At 40.2% G+C, this 20,037-nt stretch overlaps 1 protein-coding gene across 2 annotated transcripts; it reads left to right on the forward strand.

The window, feature by feature from the left end:
* The first annotated feature begins 2,929 nt into the window (after positions 1-2,929).
* Positions 2,930-18,670, forward strand: ubxn11 (UBX domain protein 11). Of its 2 annotated transcripts, XM_021562244.2 has the most exons (15): positions 2,931-3,933; positions 4,150-4,275; positions 4,387-4,421; positions 4,912-5,034; positions 5,414-5,514; positions 8,037-8,091; positions 9,434-9,513; positions 9,845-9,968; positions 10,296-10,516; positions 10,822-10,899; positions 11,035-11,182; positions 11,441-11,544; positions 11,640-11,713; positions 11,859-12,008; positions 17,617-18,670. In XM_021562244.2, the coding sequence occupies exons 1-15, from the start codon at positions 3,827-3,829 to the stop codon at positions 17,756-17,758; spliced, it is 1,668 nt and encodes a 555-aa protein (XP_021417919.2). In that variant the 5' UTR covers positions 2,931-3,826; the 3' UTR covers positions 17,759-18,670. The 2 variants fall into 2 exon arrangements, with proteins under 2 accessions (XP_021417927.2, XP_021417919.2); XM_021562252.2 differs by having other exon boundaries at positions 2,930-4,275.
* Positions 18,671-20,037: the final 1,367 nt, after the last annotated feature.

The raw sequence follows: 20,037 nt of genomic DNA on the forward strand, positions 1-20,037 counted from the left end.
GGCCAAAATGTTTATTCCTTTGCAGTGTATTTTTTCCCCAGTATTACTTAGTGCCTTGCTGCGTACATATGGATGTTTTGGAATATTTTTTCTGTATATTTGTATTATTCTTTTCACTCTGTAAATTAGGTTACTACAACTCTGTTGATCCATCCTCGTTTTTTTTTACCATCACAGCCATTGAACTCTGTAGCTGTTTTAAAATCACCAACGGCCTCATAGTGACGTCCCTGAGCATTTTATTTCCTGTCCTGCAGCTCAGTTCAGGAAGAAGACTGCTGCATCTTTGATGTGCCTAAGTAGTTTATTACATAATCCACAGCGTAATTATTAACTGGACCATGCTTAAAGATATATTTCATGTCTGATTTGTTATTGTTACCCATCTACCAATCACTGCTCTTCTTTATGAGGCTTTCGAAAAGCCCTCTGGTCCTTTTAGCTGAATATGTGCTTGAAATGCAATACTTGACTGAGGGACCTTATAGATGTTGTATGTATGGGGGACAGAGGAAGGGTTAGTCATTCAAAAATCATGTCAACCCCTATTATTTCACACAGAGTCAGTCCATATAACTTAATATGTGATTTGTTACATTTTACTTACTTTTCATCATATCCAATTACGATCTTGTCTCATCGCTGCAACTCCCCAACGGGTTCGGGAGAGGCGAAGGTCAAGTCATGCGTCCTCCGAAACATGACCCACCAAACCGGGCTCCTTAACACCCGGCTGCTTAACCCAGAAGAATGTGTCGGAGGAAACATTGTTGAATGTTCAACTGACGACTGCAAGCGCCCGGACCGGTACAAGTAGTCGCTAGAGCGCGATGAGCCAAGTAAATCCCCCCCCCAGCCAAACCCTCCCCTAACCCGGACAACGCTGGGCCAATTGTGTGCTGCCCTATGGGACTCCCGGCCACTGCCGGTTGTGAAACAGGCTTGGATCGAAGCAGTGCTTTAGACAGATGCACCACTCGGGAGTAGCCCCAAATGTTACTTCAAAACTAATTTAGGATTGCCAAACGAAGGGGATAAACACTTATGTGACAACTATAGTTTAGTTAAACATTTTCTATTAATTTGTACAAATGTGTAGAATTTCCTTTTCCCTTTGACATTATGGAGTATTTTGTGTAGATCAATGGCAAAAAATTACAATGAAATATAATTCAATCCCACGTTGTAATGCCCCCCTAAAAGTTCAAGGGGGTACAGACTTTCTGTAGGCATTGTATGTGTGAAAGCATTTTTGAAAACAGGTGGAGGTATTGCTTTCCATTCGACATCATGTCTCTTCTATGTTCTGCTGTGGGTTTTCCAGCACTATCAACGTTTTGTCATTTTTCCAAGGCTTAATGCCTAGCCTATCCCTAGCCCACAATATGTCATAGGCATCGTCTGCATGTGGCTCCATCTATCAGACAGAGAAAGAAAATATCAAGAAGAGTGTAGACACACAACTTTATTTGTGTATCTGTATGATTGTTACAAGATCATTTGGGTTAAGTCTTTCATGGTGTTCAATCATGGAAACGGGTCAGCTAGGTCTACAGTACCAGTAAATATAGTAGGCCTAGTCATATAAGTTATTCTTATGTTGTTGCCACTGTTGTTGCAGAAGTTCTGCAGAGTCCTGTGCAAGGAGAGCATACCAAGTGTTACATTAGAGTTTGAAGTAAGGCAGGTGCAACCATCAGCCCCAACTGCAGCAAAAACGGAAGAGTCAGAGGTGCTTGCCCCCGATTGCCTATAGAGAAGATAGAGGGAAGAGAGAGAGCAAGAGAAGGAACTGAATTTCGACACTCTTAGAAAAGGGGCTACCTAGAACCATAAAAGCTTCCTCTGCTGTCCCTGTATGATAACCCTTTTTTGGCTCTATGTAGATCAGATGTAGAACCGATGTAGAACCCAACTTACCCAACTAACCATCGTATAACCTTTTAAGAACCCTTTGGTGATAAGATACTACCTAGAACCAAAAAGGGTTCTCTCGGACAGCCGAAGAACCCTTTATGGGTCGTTCTTGAATTGCGGTGGCATTTACATCCACGAAAAACACTTCAAAATTACAAAGAGTTACCCATCATACATGAACTGTTTATCAGTCATAAAACATACTGCAAGTGCTTTATACTGCAAAACTTTATGTTTAGGCATTGTTTAAAGTACTTAGGCAAGCAAATTGGCTTGTATCAGTAGTGACCTAGTACAACTGTAGTGACATGTTTTGGGGGGATTTAAAGCTATCAATCTATGTATTATTTTTGAATTCTATAAAGTAAACAAAAGTATTACACATCTTGTATAGCTCAATAAAAACAAAACAGGCTATTAAAATAACTATTATTTTTACAAATATAATATGTGTCCCTAAGTTTTATCCTATTGGTGTAACAACCTTGAAAATCACTCATTACAAAGATATACAAGGACCTTCCATTCCCTCCAGTTGCAAACCATTGCACTGGGAAGGTCTATATTAAAAACAATTATTAGTTAATCACACCCTTTTAGTGTCTCATACATTTGAGGATTCCATTGATCATTTGGCGTGTCTAAGGAGTGTAATTTGTGTTACACCTTTTAAAGGTAGGGGAAATACAAAATTATGAAACAAAAACAGTTTAGTAAATGATTTTTAAAAGGGTTAATGGCCTTAGATTCGAGCACCTGTGTCCTCCATTTAAGAAAATCCTCAATGACCAAAATGTTGTCATTGGAGTTACCATCATTGGTTTAACTACTCCTGCTGGTGACACAATGTTATCATAATAGTAAAACATTATTAAAAGGCATTAAGCTACCATATTAGCTCACTTAGAATGGGAAGATGTACCCAATACATTTAAAATAATAATAATAATAATTTAGAAAAATGAAGTACATTTTTTCCAAAAGGCCACGCCCAAATGCCACTGCATTTCAAGAACAACCCTTATTGTAGGTAGGCCTATAGACACATTAGCTCAATCAATTTGTAAAAAAACAAACAAGGGAATACCCTGTCTGGCATTTTGGTTCCATTCACCTGAAAGAGAAAGGAAATAGGACCATTTTAGACATTTCACAACAATTTAGGCTGTTGCTTAAACGTTAACACAATACCTGGAAACGAATCATCACAGGTAAGTGCTATTCATGATATGTATACAACTTCTGACCTCTACATTGCTGAACTCTACAATCCATATGGCTAATCTCTACTTAATACTTTACTAATATTGATATTTTGGTTCTTACATTGACCTCTGTGGTTGAAGGATGCCTCACCTTGGCCTCTGTGAACACAGACAGCACCAGCAGGATGAAGACAGCACAGACCAGAGCTTCGTTAATGTTGAAGAGGGTTGAGTCTCTGAACAGCAAAAGTTTATCTGTGTTTATTTCAGCTAGAAGAGGATGGGTCTGAAAGGGATGTGTGCACCATGACTGCATGGGCACAAGTACAGAGATCTGTTTTACAGTCATGAGCAGTGTAAATTAACTTTAATAGGGCCTACAAATACTTGTTTTGATATTTGGCACTAGTGGGTATTTTTGTATTCTTTATTTTTTTCCATATATGCCAATAGCCTATTTAATGTCTTGTATTGTTATGTTTTGTATAGCATGCAATGGTATGTGTTCTGATGTAGGGCTAGGTGTGTGACAACTTTTGAAACAAAAGTAGACTAGTGTTTGGGTACATCATTCCATTTATATCAATGTTTGTCGATGGATGATCACAATGTCATACTTTGAATAACAATGTATCACTTTGGCTGATTCTTCACGGTGTGAAGGAGGGTGTATTTAATTCTGGAACCAGCAACGAGCCAATGAAATGTCACGATCCACGTTACCAATGGCAACGAACTCCAAACAATCATCTAGATGTAAAAGAAGAGCGAGCATAATATTCCAACCTACAGAATCTAGAGTCATTCACTTGTAAGTCATTCATAAATTCCTAGCATGACAAATAAAAGTTGATTTCGTTTATTAAGCCTATTAACTGAACCAAGTGTACACTTTCAGGACTTTTATTTTGCGTTTTTAGCTGCTATGTGCTTGCTTGTCAACCATGTCAATGTCAGCCAGGTGCTCATAAACATTGTGTTTTAAAAAAACTTTCATTGTTGAATCACAAAATTACCTCTACACTAGTCTGCTAGCCATTTGTGCATCCCATCGACCCCAAGTGTTTTATGGACGTAAGGAGATGAGCTCACCACTTTCAATGTTGAGGAAAACCCGACGTGTGCCTCTTCCCGGGCCCATGAACCAGCAAGGGTATGTTCAAGAGAAACCAAAGTGGATCTTTTCCTATACAATAAGTATTGAAATGAGATGGATTTTCATGTTCATTTGCATTACTGATGATTGCTAATTTTTCTCAAATAGGAGAAGAGTGCCTTTCAAGGAGAATCCATTTTCAGGTATGGGATTAAGGTCTTTCAAAGACGATATTTTTCTTGAGCAAATGGCGAGGAGGCAGAACATAATTACAAATAATTTGTAGACTGCAAATTGACCACAAGAAGATATAATATTTTACTAAATCATAATAATTTCAAACCTTGCTTAGGTTGGTATACGATCACATACTGTATCTCTCTATTGTGCATGGGAATGCTTTGGAACAGATTTCCAAAATTAAAATAACTTGGAGCTGATTTGCGGGTGTTTTTACAGTCTTTTATGGCTAACAATAAAACAGTTTTAAAATAAATATCATTTTAGCATTCTTTTTTGCTCATAAAACTTGAATGGTCAAATAAAATCACCCACGCAGGCCGTCAGATGGGGAACCCTGCTATAGTCTAACTATGAGATATCCAATTATTTGAAACATATACTGCCTCTGAATACAGCTCTTTAAAAACCTGGGGTCATTCTGGTTGTGTTCTTGTTTTTTCTTTCCTTTAGAATATGAAGCTACTCTGCTGAATGATGTATCTGCTTTGAATCACCCTGCGCCTCAGGCTCAAGCCACTGATAGTGCCTGTCCTTCCAAATCAAAAGCCAAACAAAGGAAAAGCAACAGTTGTTGTATGTTTGTTTGATGTCCTTACAACTCGCCCTGTGCTGAAATATTCACAACCACAACCAATCACATTTCGACAACACTGGAAATCTCATGCATGGTTGTTAGATCAGTATGTGGTGTGCACTGACCACAAAATAATGTGTCTGATTTTCCTAATACAGCACTGTGGTCACAAATGTGGGTTTCCAAAAAGCCCGTTTGGGTTTCTGATAATGTACAGTAACATTGATACAGAGTGTTCTCAGAATCAGTAAAAAATGTATGCGTCATTGTACCTTAAGACACTTTGGGGAAAAGAACGTCTGCCGAGTGTCACACAGTAGCCTTTATTATACAGGTATTACGCTTCCTGATCTAGTGAACTCTGACTGAACCCTACAGGTGCACCCCCTAGTGATTTTGAGCTGATGTCCTCTATGATACAAAGGGTGACCCTGCTGGAGACCAAGGTGAAGACCCAAGCCCTGGACATTGACCACAAGGTGAGCCAAGTACCACACACATTCAGACAAAGAAATTACATTGTACATTACATTTGAGGTATGTAGCACACACTTATCCAGAGCGACTTCCAGTGCAATCAATGGAAAAAAACGGTAACAGCGCTTCTGTGAACACCTCCAGCGAGACAGCGTTTTGGTTAGATCTGAAATTGACCTCAACCACATCAACCTCTGTGATCCTCCGCAACAACCAATCAGAAGCATGCATTTTAAAGGAAAGCTCAACCACCGAATGCTGGTGAAGTTGCACGTACAGGATGCCTGTCACACAAGTATCATACATACATACACAAGTATCGGCATGTATGAACAGTAGCTAAATGGTGCTAATAAAGGTTTTCTAAACAAAAACAAAAACAAGAAATCTGCCAAATGTGTGAATGTTGCATCAGTATTCTGTGTTGGACCTTTGTTCGTTGTAGTTTGCATGACAATAGACTTATACTATAGTTATACTTATACTATAAGTGTGTGCTATAAGAGACTTCTCATATTTTGATTGGCAAGATACTTATTATAGTTTGTATGATGAGGTAATAAGAGACCTCCTCAAGCAGCAGCATATTTTCCAAAGTTGTTACTGGCCCAACGCTCTAACCACTAGGCTACCTGCCGCCACTCTAACAGTGGCAGCCACCCCTGTAACAGTGTAGCTAACTACTGCAATTACCCATTCAATGTTTCACCAAAAGAATATACAGCGTACAGTGCATTCGGAAAGTATTCAGAGCCCTTGACTTTTTCCACATTTTGTTACTTTACAGCCTTATTCTAAAATTGATTAAAATATTGTTTTTTCTCATCACTCTACATAATGACAAAGCAAAAACAGTTTTAAAAAAAAAATGTTTGCATAACTATTCAAACACTTTGCTATGAATTTAGGTCAGGTGCATCCTGTTTCCATTGATCATCCTTGAGATGTTTCTACAACTTGAGTGGAGTCCACCTGTGGTAAATTCAATTGATTGCACATTACTTGGAAACGTCTCACAGTTTACAGTGTATGTCAGAGCAAAAACCAAGTCATGAGGTCAAATGAATTGTCTGTAGAGCTCTGAGACAGGATTGTGTCGAGGCACAGATCTGAGGAAGGGTACCAAGAAATGTCTGCAGCAATGAAGGTCCCCAAGAACACAGTGGCCTCCGTCATTCTTAAATGTAAGAAGTTTGGAACCACCAGGGCTCTTCCTAGAGCTGGCCACCCGGCCAAACTGAGCAATCTGGGGAGAAGGGCGTTGGTCAGGGAGGTGACCAAGAACCCGATGAGCACTCTGACAGAGCTCCAGAGTTCCTCCGTGGAGATGGAAGAACCTTCCAGAAGGACAACTATCTCTGCAACACTCCACCAATCAGGCCTTTATAGTAGAGTGGCCAGACGGAAGCCACTCCTCAGTCAAAGGCACATGACAGCCGTTTGAAGTTTGCCAAAAGGCACCTAAAGGACTCGACCATGAGAAACAAGGTTCTCTGGTCTGATGAATCCAAGATGGAACTCTTTGGCCTGAATTCCAAGCGTCACTTATGGAGGAAACCTGGCACCATCCCTACGGTGAAGCATGATGGTGGCAGCATCATGCTGTGGGCGCTCAGGACTGTGAGGGCTCAGGACATCTGACTGGGTCAATGGTTCACCTAACAGGACAAAAACCCTAAGCACACAGCCAAGACATCGCAGGAGTGGCTTCGGGACAAGTCTCTGAATGTCCTTGAGTGGCCCAGCCAGAGCCCAAACTTGAACCCAATCGAACATCTCTGGAGAAACCTGAAAATAGCTGTGCAGCAACCTTCCCCATCCAACCTGACAGAGCTTGAGAGGATCTACAGAGAAGAATGGGAGAAACTCTCCAAAAACAGGTGTGCCAAGTTTGTAGCGTCATACGCAAGAAGACTCAAGGCTGCAATCGCTGCCAAATGTGCTTCAACAAAGTACTGAGTAAAGGGTCTGAATACTTATGTAAATGTATTTCAGTTACATGTTTTTAATACATTTGCTACAATTTTGCTTTGTCTTTATGGGGTATTGTGTGTAGATTGAGGGGAGAAAAGGCAATTTAATACATTTTATAATAAGGCTGTAACGTAACAAAATGTGGAAAAAGTCATGTGGTCTGAATACTTTCCGAATGCACTGTATATATTTTTCAACCCAGTACATTTATATGACTTTTCAGACTTAGATATAATACTTTTTTACAAGGCAGTTTTGATGTAGTGAACTACTTTTTCAAAGTAGTTTCAGTTAAACAAACTATATTTCTCTTAAGGGTAGCTTTACTGTAGCTCAACTTCTTCCAGTGTGAAGTAATTGGTAGCTTGGTAAACTATATTTTCAGAGTAGCTTCCCCAACTCTGAAAACGGATACTAAAAAGAGTAGTAGTCTATACACATCCGGCTAGTATTCTATGCATGAATACATGCCCAAATATTGATATATGTACAGACCAAGCTCTTGACTTGACAACATATCAATGTTTAATTTGTTATTTTCTATTTGAAGGAGAAAATAATTACAGCTCTGGAGGAGAAAATTAAGCTTCTTCAGAAGTCAAAAGGTAGTTATTTCAGCCTACCATATATGTCATACAGTTCTGGAACCACAGAGTTCCAGTCACAACACATGTAGGCCTAGTATGCATGTATTTATAGAAATACAGCTTCATGTAGGCCTAGTATTCATGTATTTATAGGAATACAGCCCCATGTAGGCCTAGTATTCATGTATTTATAGGAATACAGCCCCATGTAGGCCTAGTATGCATGTATTTATAGAAATACAGCCCCATGTAGGCCTAGTATTCATGTATTTATAGGAATACAGCCCCATGTAGGCCTAGTATTCATGTATTTATAGGAATACAGCCCCATGTAGGCCTAGTATGCATGTATTTATAGAAATACAGCCCCATGTAGGCCTAGTATTCATGTATTTATAGGAATACAGCCCCATGTAGGCCTAGTATGCATGTATTTATAGGAATACAGCCCCATGTAGGCCTAGTATGCATGTATTTATAGGAATACAGCCCCATGTAGGCCTTGTATTCATGTATTTATAGGAATACAGCCCCATATAGGCCTAGTATTAATGTATTTATAGAAATACAGCCCCATGTAGGCCTAGTATTCATGTATTTATAGAAATACAGCCCCATGTAGGCCTAGTATTCATGTATTTATAGGAATACAGCCCCATGTAGGCCTAGTATGCATGTATTTATAGGAATACAGCCCCATGTAGGCCTAGTATTCATGTATTTATAGGAATACAGCCCCATGTAGGCCTAGTATTCATGTATTTATAGGAATACAGCCCCATATAGGCCTAGTATTAATGTATTTATAGAAATACAGCCCCATGTAGGCCTAGTATTCATGTATTTATAGGAATACAGCCCCATGTAGGCCTAGTATTAATGTATTTATAGGAATACAGCCCCATGTAGGCCTAGTATTCATGTGTTTATAGAAATACAGCCCCATGTAGGCCTAGTATTCATGTATTTATAGGAATACAGCCCCATGTAGGCCTAATATTCATGTATTTATAGGAATACAGCCACATGCAGGCCTAGTATTCATGTATTTATAGGAATACAGCCCCATGTAGGCCTAGTATTCATGTATTTATAGGAATACAGCCCCATGCAGGCCTAGTATTCATGTATTTATAGGAATACAGCCCCATGTAGGCCTAGTATTCATGTATTTATAGGAATACAGCCCCATGTAGGCCTAGTATTCATGTGTTTATAGAAATACAGCCCCATGTAGGCCTATACAGTGTTCTCTACTTCCGTCACTGCCCTCATCTCTGTTAAGTGAAAAGAAAAGATATTAAGAGTATGGAACAAGTTGTTTGGTTAACCAAAACCATTCTGTTTCTGTGATTTTTAGAAAAAAACAGTGATAGGAGCAGAGAGGATGATCTCATAAAAACATGCCACAGGCTTCAGGGCCAGGTATCGGAGATGGAGGTAAGATCATCATCGCCATGGTAATACAACGGAGCAATGTATTTTTTTGGTCCTCATCGAACAGTTTGTTACATTGCACAGACGTAGATGGACCACACAGTATTGAAAGCCATAGAAGCACTAACCTGTGTCTGTGTGATTTACAATATATCTTAATAAGTCAGTGCATGTCCAATTTAGACTTGAACTTTTCTACTTACAGTATAACAGAGAAGTTGAGTTGTGGTGGTTGAGTCATCTCTAAGTCTGTTCTAAATAGTTTAGTTCACCTCTTTAACTGATGTCACTGCAAACTTTTCTTTAAACTCACAGTGGGTTTTTCCCCACTCAGCGGTTTCTGAACGACTACGGCATGATCTGGGTGGGGAGCGGAGAGGAGCGTGACACAGCCAGTCAACAGGAAGTAGAGGAAGCTGAGCAGACCCAGAGCTCAGAGAGAGGGGTGTGGCAACCAGGTAAAGGAACCAGGGAGTTATTAAGTGCTGAGCCTTATGCTGCAGATAGAAATCTAATTAACAGAGCTGCTAAGATTCGCTATTCTATCTGACAGGCAATCATATTCTTTCTACGTGATACATTTCTATCTGAACATGCTGTAACAGTACACCCTCCTTACTAGGCAGCCAAGTAAAACCTAATCGAATCACAACTTCAAACGGTAACTTCCAACAGTACAAAGGAGCTGCCATTGTTTCAATGCGCCAGTTAAAGTTTCACGAGCTGTGCTCAAACAGAAAATCTTAATTATGCATTCACTTAATATGGTGGCCTGTCTTTTGCAGAGACCTCTGTGGCCAGGAGGAACTTCCAGATAAACTTTGACCTGGTGCTCCAGAACATCCAGCAGTTGAACATCCTGGCTGGGGAGGGAGAGTCCTACGTCAGGGTCACGTCCAGAGGGGCACAGCTGGCCCAGCAGCACCTCATTCCACTACGGCTCTACAGCAATGGCATCTTCATGTTCAATGGGCCCTTCCGCTCTTACCAGGAAGCCAGCACACAGGTACAGATAGAGACTATATAGGGAATACTCGCTATACTCCGACTGGCTAGTCAGTACATAATCTCAGCACCCAGAACCAAATCAGCTACTGTTAAGGTTATTACGAGAGAGTACAACACACACCAGGTAATGAAACAGACTAGATATTTGAACCAGGCATGCTTTTTGATACATTTTCATAGAAGATTCTTTGATTTCAATGTTTCGACTCTCTCTCAGAATTGTAGCAGACAGAATAAGTACAGAAAGCTCAGTTCGTATATCAGTCCAATGTGTCTGACACCCTGCCGCTCATGACTTTGCAGCAGTGCATGCAAGACCTGATGGACGGATACTTCCCTTCTGAGCTACAGGACAGGTTTGCAGACGGGGTGCCCTTTCAGGTGTGTGTGTGTGTGTGCTTTGTGTGCATGCGTGAATTTCAAATGTGCTTACGGTAGGAAAACGGACTACATGGACAACGTATTTCCTGTTTGTTTTGTGGTGAGTAGTGGGACGTCCTCTTTCGGTGTACACAGGTTCACGACAGACGAGAGGAGGAATTCCAAGAGAGGCGACCGTGGGCGGAGTTCCCTGGGAAGGGGCAGGCTGTGGTTGGATGCACAGAGGGGGAGAAATTAACCGACAGCTTAGAACACGCCTACTGTACCGTCTCCCAGATACCCGGTCGGTCCCCTCTCGCTTCAATTTGTTCCCAAAACAAATGATACACTTTACACTCTAGTTGAACCAACTGCAGGGGTGGAATCTCAATTGTATTTTTTGGGATTCCTCGAGTCCTCTCTCCTCGCCTCCTCCTGAACATGCATGAGATGGGGAGAAATAATTTAATTTCATATTTGAAGTTGGTTTAACTATATGTATATCACTTGAGATTCACCCCAAGCCTCTTTTGCTCTGACTTGAACATTGACTTACCCACAGGCAGAAAAATGACAATGGACCAATTCCTGAACAGGCTGCCCAAGGTGGTGGTGAAGGCTGGCAGAGTGATTGACATCAGGGACTCCGTGAAAGCCAGTCTACAGGTGAGACTGAGATCTGTTGCATGTTTCAGCATATACCTGTAGATGATGGACACGCGTATACTATATGCTAGTAAATGCCTGTGTCTTGTGTTTAGGGCTCTTCTGATGCTTCAAACAGCCATGCTGTGACCCTCATAGACACACCAGAGCTACAGGCTATGAAAGAGAGGTATGCAGGTGTCTAGAAGTATTCACAATACCTTCACTTCCACCACTAGGGGGCCTTGCGGGACCTTGTGACAGAGGAGACCCTGGAAGAGGGACACACATTTGCTAATGTGGATTATGAACCTGTTCTCTCTACTCTAACTCAGGTTGGAGTTGCATGAGACTGATCCCCATAACTCGGTCCGTGATGTCACCACACTGAGGGTGAAGTCAGAGGATGGCGAGCACACCTACATCATGAAGATGCATTTCTCAGAGACCATAGGTCATCTGCGCCAGTATCTGGACAAGCACAGGTGGGTTGGGAGCCACAAAATGCTGTGCAGAGTATTTTGCCCAGGAAGTCCATCATGTTCACAGTACTTCATCTCAGTCACAGTGACTTTTGGGTCATGTTAATCTCGGACGCCCAGAACTAAAATCTTGCATTCCGCAAAAAATGGAAGAGGCAAATGGAAGGGGGAGAAAGTAAGGAACTTGTATGTCGACCCTGCATTAAATAAAAAAAGTATACCAGTTTAATTTAAAGACCCAAAAATTGACAGCTGTGCCATACAGATTGCAAAATAATTGGGAAGAGATTTTTCGATGTACCAATTCCATGGCACATGGTTTATGAACTGATACACAAAATAACACCAGATTCAAAACTTACAAGTTTTTCAATTTAAATTATACAAAATTCTTGCAACAATAGAATGTTATGTACAGTGCATTCGGAAAGTATTCAGACCCCTTGACTTTTTCCACATGGAATAATACATAAAAAATCCTCTGCAATCTACACACCATAATGACAAAGCGAAAATAGGTTTTTGAAAATGTATTAAAAATAAAAAACATACCTTATTTACGTAAGTATTCACAGACTCTTTGCTATAAGAATCGAGGGTGCATCCTGTTTCCATTGATCACCCTTGAGATGTTTCTAGAACTTGATTGGACATGATTGGGAAAGGCACACACCTGTCTACACTACCGGTCAAAAGTTTTAGAACACCTCATTCCAGTGTTTTCTTATTTTTTTAAAACTAATTTCTACATTGTAGAATAATAATGAATACATTGAAACTATGAAATAACACACATGGAATCATGTAGTAACCAAAAAAAAGTGTTAAACAAATCAAAATATTTTTTAGATATTGGAGATTCTTCCAAGTAGCCACCCTTTGCAATGATGACAGCTTTGCTAATTTTCCAACCATCTTGAAGGAATTCCCACATATGCTGAGCACTTGTTGACTGCTTTTCCTTCACTCTGCAGTCCGACTCATCCCAAACCATCTCAATTTGGTTGAGGTCGGGTGATTGTGGAGGCTAGGTCATTTGATGCAGCACTCCATCGCTCTCCTTCTTGGTAAAATAATCCTTTCACAGCCTGGAGGTGTGTTGGGTCATCGTCCTGTTGAAAAACAGATGATAGACCCAAACCAGATGGGATGGCGTATCACTGCAGAATGCTGTGGTAGCCATGCTGGTTAAGTGTGCCTTGAATTATAAATAAATCACAGACAGTGTCACCAGTAAAGCACCCCCAGACCGTAACACCTCCTCCTCCATGCGATACGGTGGGAAATACACATGCAGAGATCATCCGTTTACCCACACAGCATCTCACAAAGACACGGTGGTTGGAACCAAAAATCTCCAATTTGGGGTCCAGGCCAAAGGACAGATTTCCACCGGTCTAATGTCAAGCAAGTCTCTTCTTCTTATTGGTGTCCTTTAGGAGTGGTTTCTTTGCAGTAATTTGACCATGAAGGCCTGATTCACACAGTCTCCTCTGAACAGTTGATGTTGAGATGTGTCTGTTACTTGAACTCTGTGATGCATTAATTTAGGCTGCAATTTCTGAGGCTGGTAACTAATGAACTTATGCTCTGGAGCAGAGGTAACTCTGGGTCTTCCTTTCCTGTGGCGGTCCTCATGACAGCCAGTTTCATCATAGCGCTTGATGGTTTTTGCGACTGCACTTGAAGAAACGTTCAAATTTCTTGAAATGTTCTCTTTTGACTGATTGTCATGTCTTAAAGGAATGATGGAATGTCATTTATCTTTGCTTATTTGAGCTGTTCTTGCCATAATATGGACTTGGTCTTTTACCAAATAGGGCTATCTTTTGTATCCCACCCCTACCTTGTCACAACACAACTGATTGGCTCAAACGCATTAAGAAGGAAAGAAATTCCTCAAATATACTTTTAACAAGGCACACCTGCTAACTGAAATGCATTCCAGGTGGCTACCTCATGAAGCTGTTTGAGAGAATGCCAAGAGTGTGCAAAGCTGTCATCATGGCAAAGGGTGGCAATTTGAAGAATTGGCTATTTGAAGAATATATTTTGATTTGTTTAACACTATTTTGGTTACTACATGATCCCTGTGTTATTTCATAGTTTTGATGTCACTATTATTGTACAATGTAGAAAATAGTAAAAATAAAGAAGAACCCTTGAAATGAGTAGGTGTCCAAACTTTTGACTGTTACCGTATGGCAAATTGTCACAGCCGTCCTCCTCTTCATCTGAAGAGAAGAGGCGAGATGGATCTGAGGACCAGTACGCGGCGTGGTAAGTGTCCATGGTCAATATTTAATAAAGAAAGTAGCGAACACTGAACACTATACAAAACCAGTAAACAAAATAACAACCGTGAAGCTAATCATATGGACTGTGCTGAAACAAGCCATCAACATAGACAATCACCCACAAACAAACAGTGCAACCCAGGCTACCTAAGTATGATTCTCAATCAGAGACAACTAATGACACCTGCCTCTGATTGAGAACCATACTAGGCCGAAAACATAGAAATGCCCCAAAACATAGAAAAACAAACATAGACTGCCCACCCAACTCACACCCTGACCATACTAAATAAATACAAAACAACGGAAATAAAGGTCAGAACGTGACACAAATAGAAATCAAAACTGGATGGTCTTCAGAGATAATGAGATGGGGTTGAGGGGAGCTGAAGGATGGTACTAAAAACAAACAATAACTAAAGGAAAATATACTGTGTCTGTAAAATGTATATAGTATGTACAGTGCCTTCGGAATGTATTCAAACCCCTTGAGTTTTCCCACATTTTGTTAGGTTACAGTCTTATTCTAAAACGGATTGTTTTTGTTGTCCCTCATCAATCTGTACAAAATACCCCATAATGAAAAAGCAAAAACGGGATAAAAAACCCAGTTGAATTTAAAAAATAAATACAATTAGATTATCACATTTACATAAGTATTCAGTCCCTTAGTACTTTGTTGAAGCATCTTTGGCAGCGATTACAGCCTTGAGTCTTCTTGGGTATGACGCTACAAACTTGGCACATCTGTATTTGGGGAGTTTCTCCCATTCTTCTCTGCAGATCCTCTCAAGCTCTGTCAGGTTGAATGGGGACCGTTGCTGCACAGCTATTTTTAGGTCTCAAGAGATGTTCGATCGTGTTCAAGTCCGGGCTCTGGCAGGACCACTCAAGGACATTCAGAGACTTGTCCCGAAGCCACTCCTGTGTTGTCTTGGCTGTGGGCTTAGGGTCGTTGTCCTGTTGGAAGGTGAACCTTCGCCCCAGTCTGAGGTCCTGAGGTCTCTGGAGCAGGTTTTCGTCAAGGATATCTCTGTACTTTGCCCCATACATCTTTGCCTCGATCCTGACTATTCTCCCAGTCCCTTCCGCTGATAAACATCCCCACAGCATGATGCTGCCACCACCATGCTTCACCGTAGAGATGGTGCCATGTATCCTCGAAGTGATGCTTGGCATTCAGGCCAAAGAGTTGAATCTTGGTTTCATCAGACCAGATAATCTTGTTTCTCATAGTCTGAGAGTCTTTAGGTGCCTTTTACAAACTCCAAGTGTGCTGTCATGTGCCTTTTACTGAGGAATGGCTTCAGTCTGGCCACTCTACCATAAAGGCCTGATTGGTGGAGTGCTGCAGAGATGGTTTTCCTTCTGGAAGGTTCTCCCATCTCCACAGAGGAATTCTTGAGCTCTGTCAGACTGACCATTGGGTTCTAAGTCACCTCCCTGACCAACGCTCTTCTCCCTCGATTGCTCAGTTCGGCCTGGGCGGCAGGCTCTAGGGAGAGTCTTGGAGGTTCCAAACTTGTTCAATTTAAGAATGATGGAGGCCTCTGTGTTCTTGGGGACCTTCAATGCTGCAGATCTGTGCCTCGACACAATCCGGTCTCGGAGCTCTACGTACAATTCCTTAGACCTCATGGCTTGATTTTGCTGAAATGCACTGTCAACTGTGGGACCTTATATAGACAGGTGTGTGTGTGCCTTTCCAAACCATGTCCAACCAAATGAATTTACCACAGGTGGACTCCAAACAAGTTGGAGAAACATCAAGGATGATCAATGGAAACAGGATGCACCGGAGCTCAATTTCGAGTCTCATAAAGAACTTTCTTCTGAAACTCGTCAGTCTATTTTTTTTCTGAATACTTATTTCCGTAAGTATTCATAACAAGAATAGACTGACGAGTTTCAGAAGAAAGTTATTTGTTTCTGGCCATTTTGAGCCTGTAATCAAACCCACAAATGCTGATACAGGAGTGATGGTTGCTGACAATGGGCCTCCATATGCCTATATAGATATTCCATTAAAACAAATCAGCCGTTTCCATACAGTACCAGTCAAAAGTTGACACCTACTCATTCAAGGGTTTTTCTTTATTTTTACTATTTTCTACATTGTAGAATAATAGTGAAGACATCAAAACTATGAAATAACACACATGGAAAAATGTAGTAACCAAAAAAAAGTGTTAAACAAATCTAAATATATTTTAGGTTCTTCAAAGTAGCCACACTGCCTTGACAGATTTGCACTCTTGTCATTCTCTAAACCATGAGGTCGTCACCTGGAATGCATTTAAATTAACAGGTGTGCCTTGTTGAAAGTTAATTTGTGGAATTTCTTTCCTTCATAATGTATTTGAGCCAATCAATTGTGTTGTGACAAGGTAGGGGGAGTATACATAAAAGTCTGATTTATTTAAAATTCAAGGCACACTTAACCATCATGGCTACCACAGCATTCTGCAAGAATACACCACACCATCTGGTTCGCGCTTAGTGGACAATGGCCCAACACACCTCCAGGCTGTGTAAGGGATATTTGACCAAGGAGACTGATGCATCAGATGACCTGGTCTCCACAATCACCCGACCTCAACACAATTGAGATGGTTTGGGATGAGTTGGACAGCAGAGTGAAGGATAAGCAGTCAACAAGTGCTCAGCATATGTGGGAACTCCTTGAAGACTGTTGGAAAAGTATTCCAGGTGAAGCTGGTTGAGAGAATGCCAAGTGTGTGCAAAGCTGTCAAAACAAAGGGTACTTTAAAGAATTTAAAATATATTTTGATGCTTAACACTTTTTTGGTTACTACATGATTCCATGTGTTATTTCATAGTTTAGATGAATTCACTATTATTCTACAATGTAAAAAATTAAGAAAAACCCTTGAATGAGTAGGTGTCAACTTTTGATTGGTACTGTATTTCTTTAAAACAATATGGGGAAATGCAGACAATTACATTGTGGCTTTTATCAATCTATTTGCAATATTAAAGCTGATCCACCCCCTACATTTAAAAATAATAATATATACACACACACACACACACACACACACACACACACACATCTGGCATAATTGCGTCAGATGCTTGATTAAATTCTCGGGGGAGATGTGCTTGAAAAATGTACTAAACGAGGCTAGTGAAGTATCCACTCCTCTAAATGGGAATCGCGATTTGTCCAAATGATCAGTGACGAAGAATCTGCATGGCAGAACAAAGTCGCATCCCAGTCTGTTTGACATGTTATGAAAGCCCTGTCCTGTCCTATTCCATCACTATCAACTCTCTCTCCCTCACAATTTCAGGTGGACAGATGCCACAGCGTATGATATCATCAGTGCGTTCCCACAGCGCTGGTACAGTGAGGACTCTCAGACACTCCTCTCCTGTGGGCTCACTCCCAATGCTGCTCTGCTGCTCAGGACTAGGCCAGGCCCTCGTCAATGACAGAGCAACAAATCGCCCTGTCACTCTCCTCATGGTTATAAAATACTGTGTTTACTTTCATAAACATGTATATTCAGATCTGATAGGGATGTGACACTAGGGGGTGCCAACACTTACAGAACAATCCTTTTCAGGATCATCATGACATGGGAAAATCCTCATTTCCATAGGGACACTTGCATAATTATTGATGTAGATAATTCACCTTGAACCATGACTGCTTAAAAAAAAAAAAAAAAAGTAGAGTTAGCGAAATAACATTGCATGAGCAAGATACAAGACTTGCTCTCACACACACAGTATTTGTACATGGGCATGAGTTTCTTTTCATACTTTTGGGGACCAAAACAGCAGAGACGTTTAGCCTGGCGCGCCAATGATCTTAGTTGTTGCGGAAAATTGGCCCACTATGCATCTACGTCATATCGCTGACTCTACCTTTAAAATGTAAGGATTTTAATCAAAGAAAATTACAAGATCAAAGCCAACTTATTGAAAACAAACTTTATTTCTAAAATGTGTAAATACAATTAAGGATAAAAAATATATTCAATATAAACATTTACATTTTTGAAAAATATTTGACATAAGGCAAGTTTGTCTAACTTTGTTAAAGCTCAAATGAAAACTCACATTAGTCTCATCTAGACAATGTTAGACATCCAAATGTCTGTCCCAACTTAGTGCCATGATGTTCGTCAACTGAAGGAAAGCATTTGATGTGACGTTCCATCAATAAATCAAACCACTTTTTTTTGCTCTTCGAACACTGAAACAAACTAGATGAAAGTTAGTGTTTGATTTGATTTTGATTTGATTTTATTAGGATCTCTTTTAGTCCCCATTTGGACTGATCTTCCAAGGGTCCTTAACATTAAAATACAATTTATAATACAAACACACTTTCACATATAACACACTATTACAAACATACATAATACACTAGCATAATGACCCAATAAATACTCAATCTAAAAATATTGATTCTTCATCTACTATAGTCCCACAACATTTCTATATACTATATTTAAATTGTTTTTAAATAATGTTTAAACTTATATATTGAAAGGTTTCTAGTTTGCTCAGTTAATTTATTCCATTTCTTTATTGCTCTAAATCGAAATGTTATTTTGCCCATTTATTTTTTCTGTCTGGATAACGCATAGATGGTGGACAATCTATTCCTAGTATTTACAGAATGTCTGTCTCTTACCAACTGAATACCATTGTGAATAGAACTTGGCCGTTTTAAATGATGTATATTAGAAAATAAAATAAGCATGTTTTTTTCAATTATCTTGTCGATTGATGACCAACCAAGAACACTGCGCATGACTGCAACAGAAGAACCATATCTCCGCCTTAAAACAATCCTTGCTGCTTTATTCTGTGCATTCTGCAGCCTCCTAACTTCACTTGATGATGTATTTCCCCAGACCACCGAACAATAGTTCACTTGACTCTCAACCAATGCCTGTGTTATTTGCTGAAGGATTTTCCCTGGTAAATATTTAGCTATCCTTCTGATTATGCATGCTGTTTTGATATTTTTTTTGACATAGATTAGTTATTTGAGACGACCATGATAAGCAGTTGTCTATCTGCACTCCCAGTAGTTTGGTTTCTGCCACTTCTTCAATTTGTACTCCTCCCATACTTAATTGTATCCCATGCTGTTTTGGCCTTTTCCTAGTTGAACAGACCAACATAACTTTGGTTTTCTTGGTGTTTAAAGCAAGTTTGTTTTGGCAAACCCATTTCCTGATAATCTCCAAATCTCCTTGCAAAGCTTGCTGTACCTGTTGAACCGATTGTCTTGCTGCATAAATTGTAGTATCATCTGCAAATATAGTAGCTTGAGTTTCAACCAAGGCATAGGGAAGGTCGTTGGTGTATATTAAGTAGAGAAGTGGCCTAAGGCAGCTGCCCTGCGGTATTCCACAGTTTAACACATTAGGGGAAGAAAATTAACCATTGATATAGGTAGACTGTTTCCTGTCAGTTAGATATGACTGTACCCAATTCAATGCTACCTCCTTAAAACCATAATGCATTAATTTCATGATCCACTAAATCAAATGCTGCACTGAAATCTAAAAATAGTACACCTACAAACCTGCCATTATCCATAGCATTGAGCCACTGGTCAGTCATGTCAACCAATGCAATGGTAGTGGAATGGTTTTTGCGATAAGCATGCTGATTGGCTGGCTGTAATCAGATCATTCTTTTCCATATACTCCCACATTTGTCTACTCACAATACCCTCCAATATCTTA

Source organism: Oncorhynchus mykiss, chromosome 2, assembly GCF_013265735.2.
Source record: "Oncorhynchus mykiss isolate Arlee chromosome 2, USDA_OmykA_1.1, whole genome shotgun sequence".
Lineage (NCBI taxonomy): Eukaryota > Metazoa > Chordata > Actinopteri > Salmoniformes > Salmonidae > Oncorhynchus > Oncorhynchus mykiss.

What these genes read in the sequence shown, in the direction of transcription:
- ubxn11 (XM_021562244.2), top strand. Translation starts at nt 3,827, where the DNA reads ATGTCACGATCCACGTTACCAATGGCAACGAACTCCAAACAATCATCT. An exon ending in GAATCTAGAGTCATTCACTT is followed by an intron (nt 3,934 to 4,149) that starts GTAAGTCATTCA and finishes CCTCTACACTAG; the next exon opens with TCTGCTAGCCATTTGTGCAT. An exon ending in AAGGAAAAGCAACAGTTGTT is followed by an intron (nt 5,035 to 5,413) that starts GTATGTTTGTTT and finishes TGAACCCTACAG; the next exon opens with GTGCACCCCCTAGTGATTTT.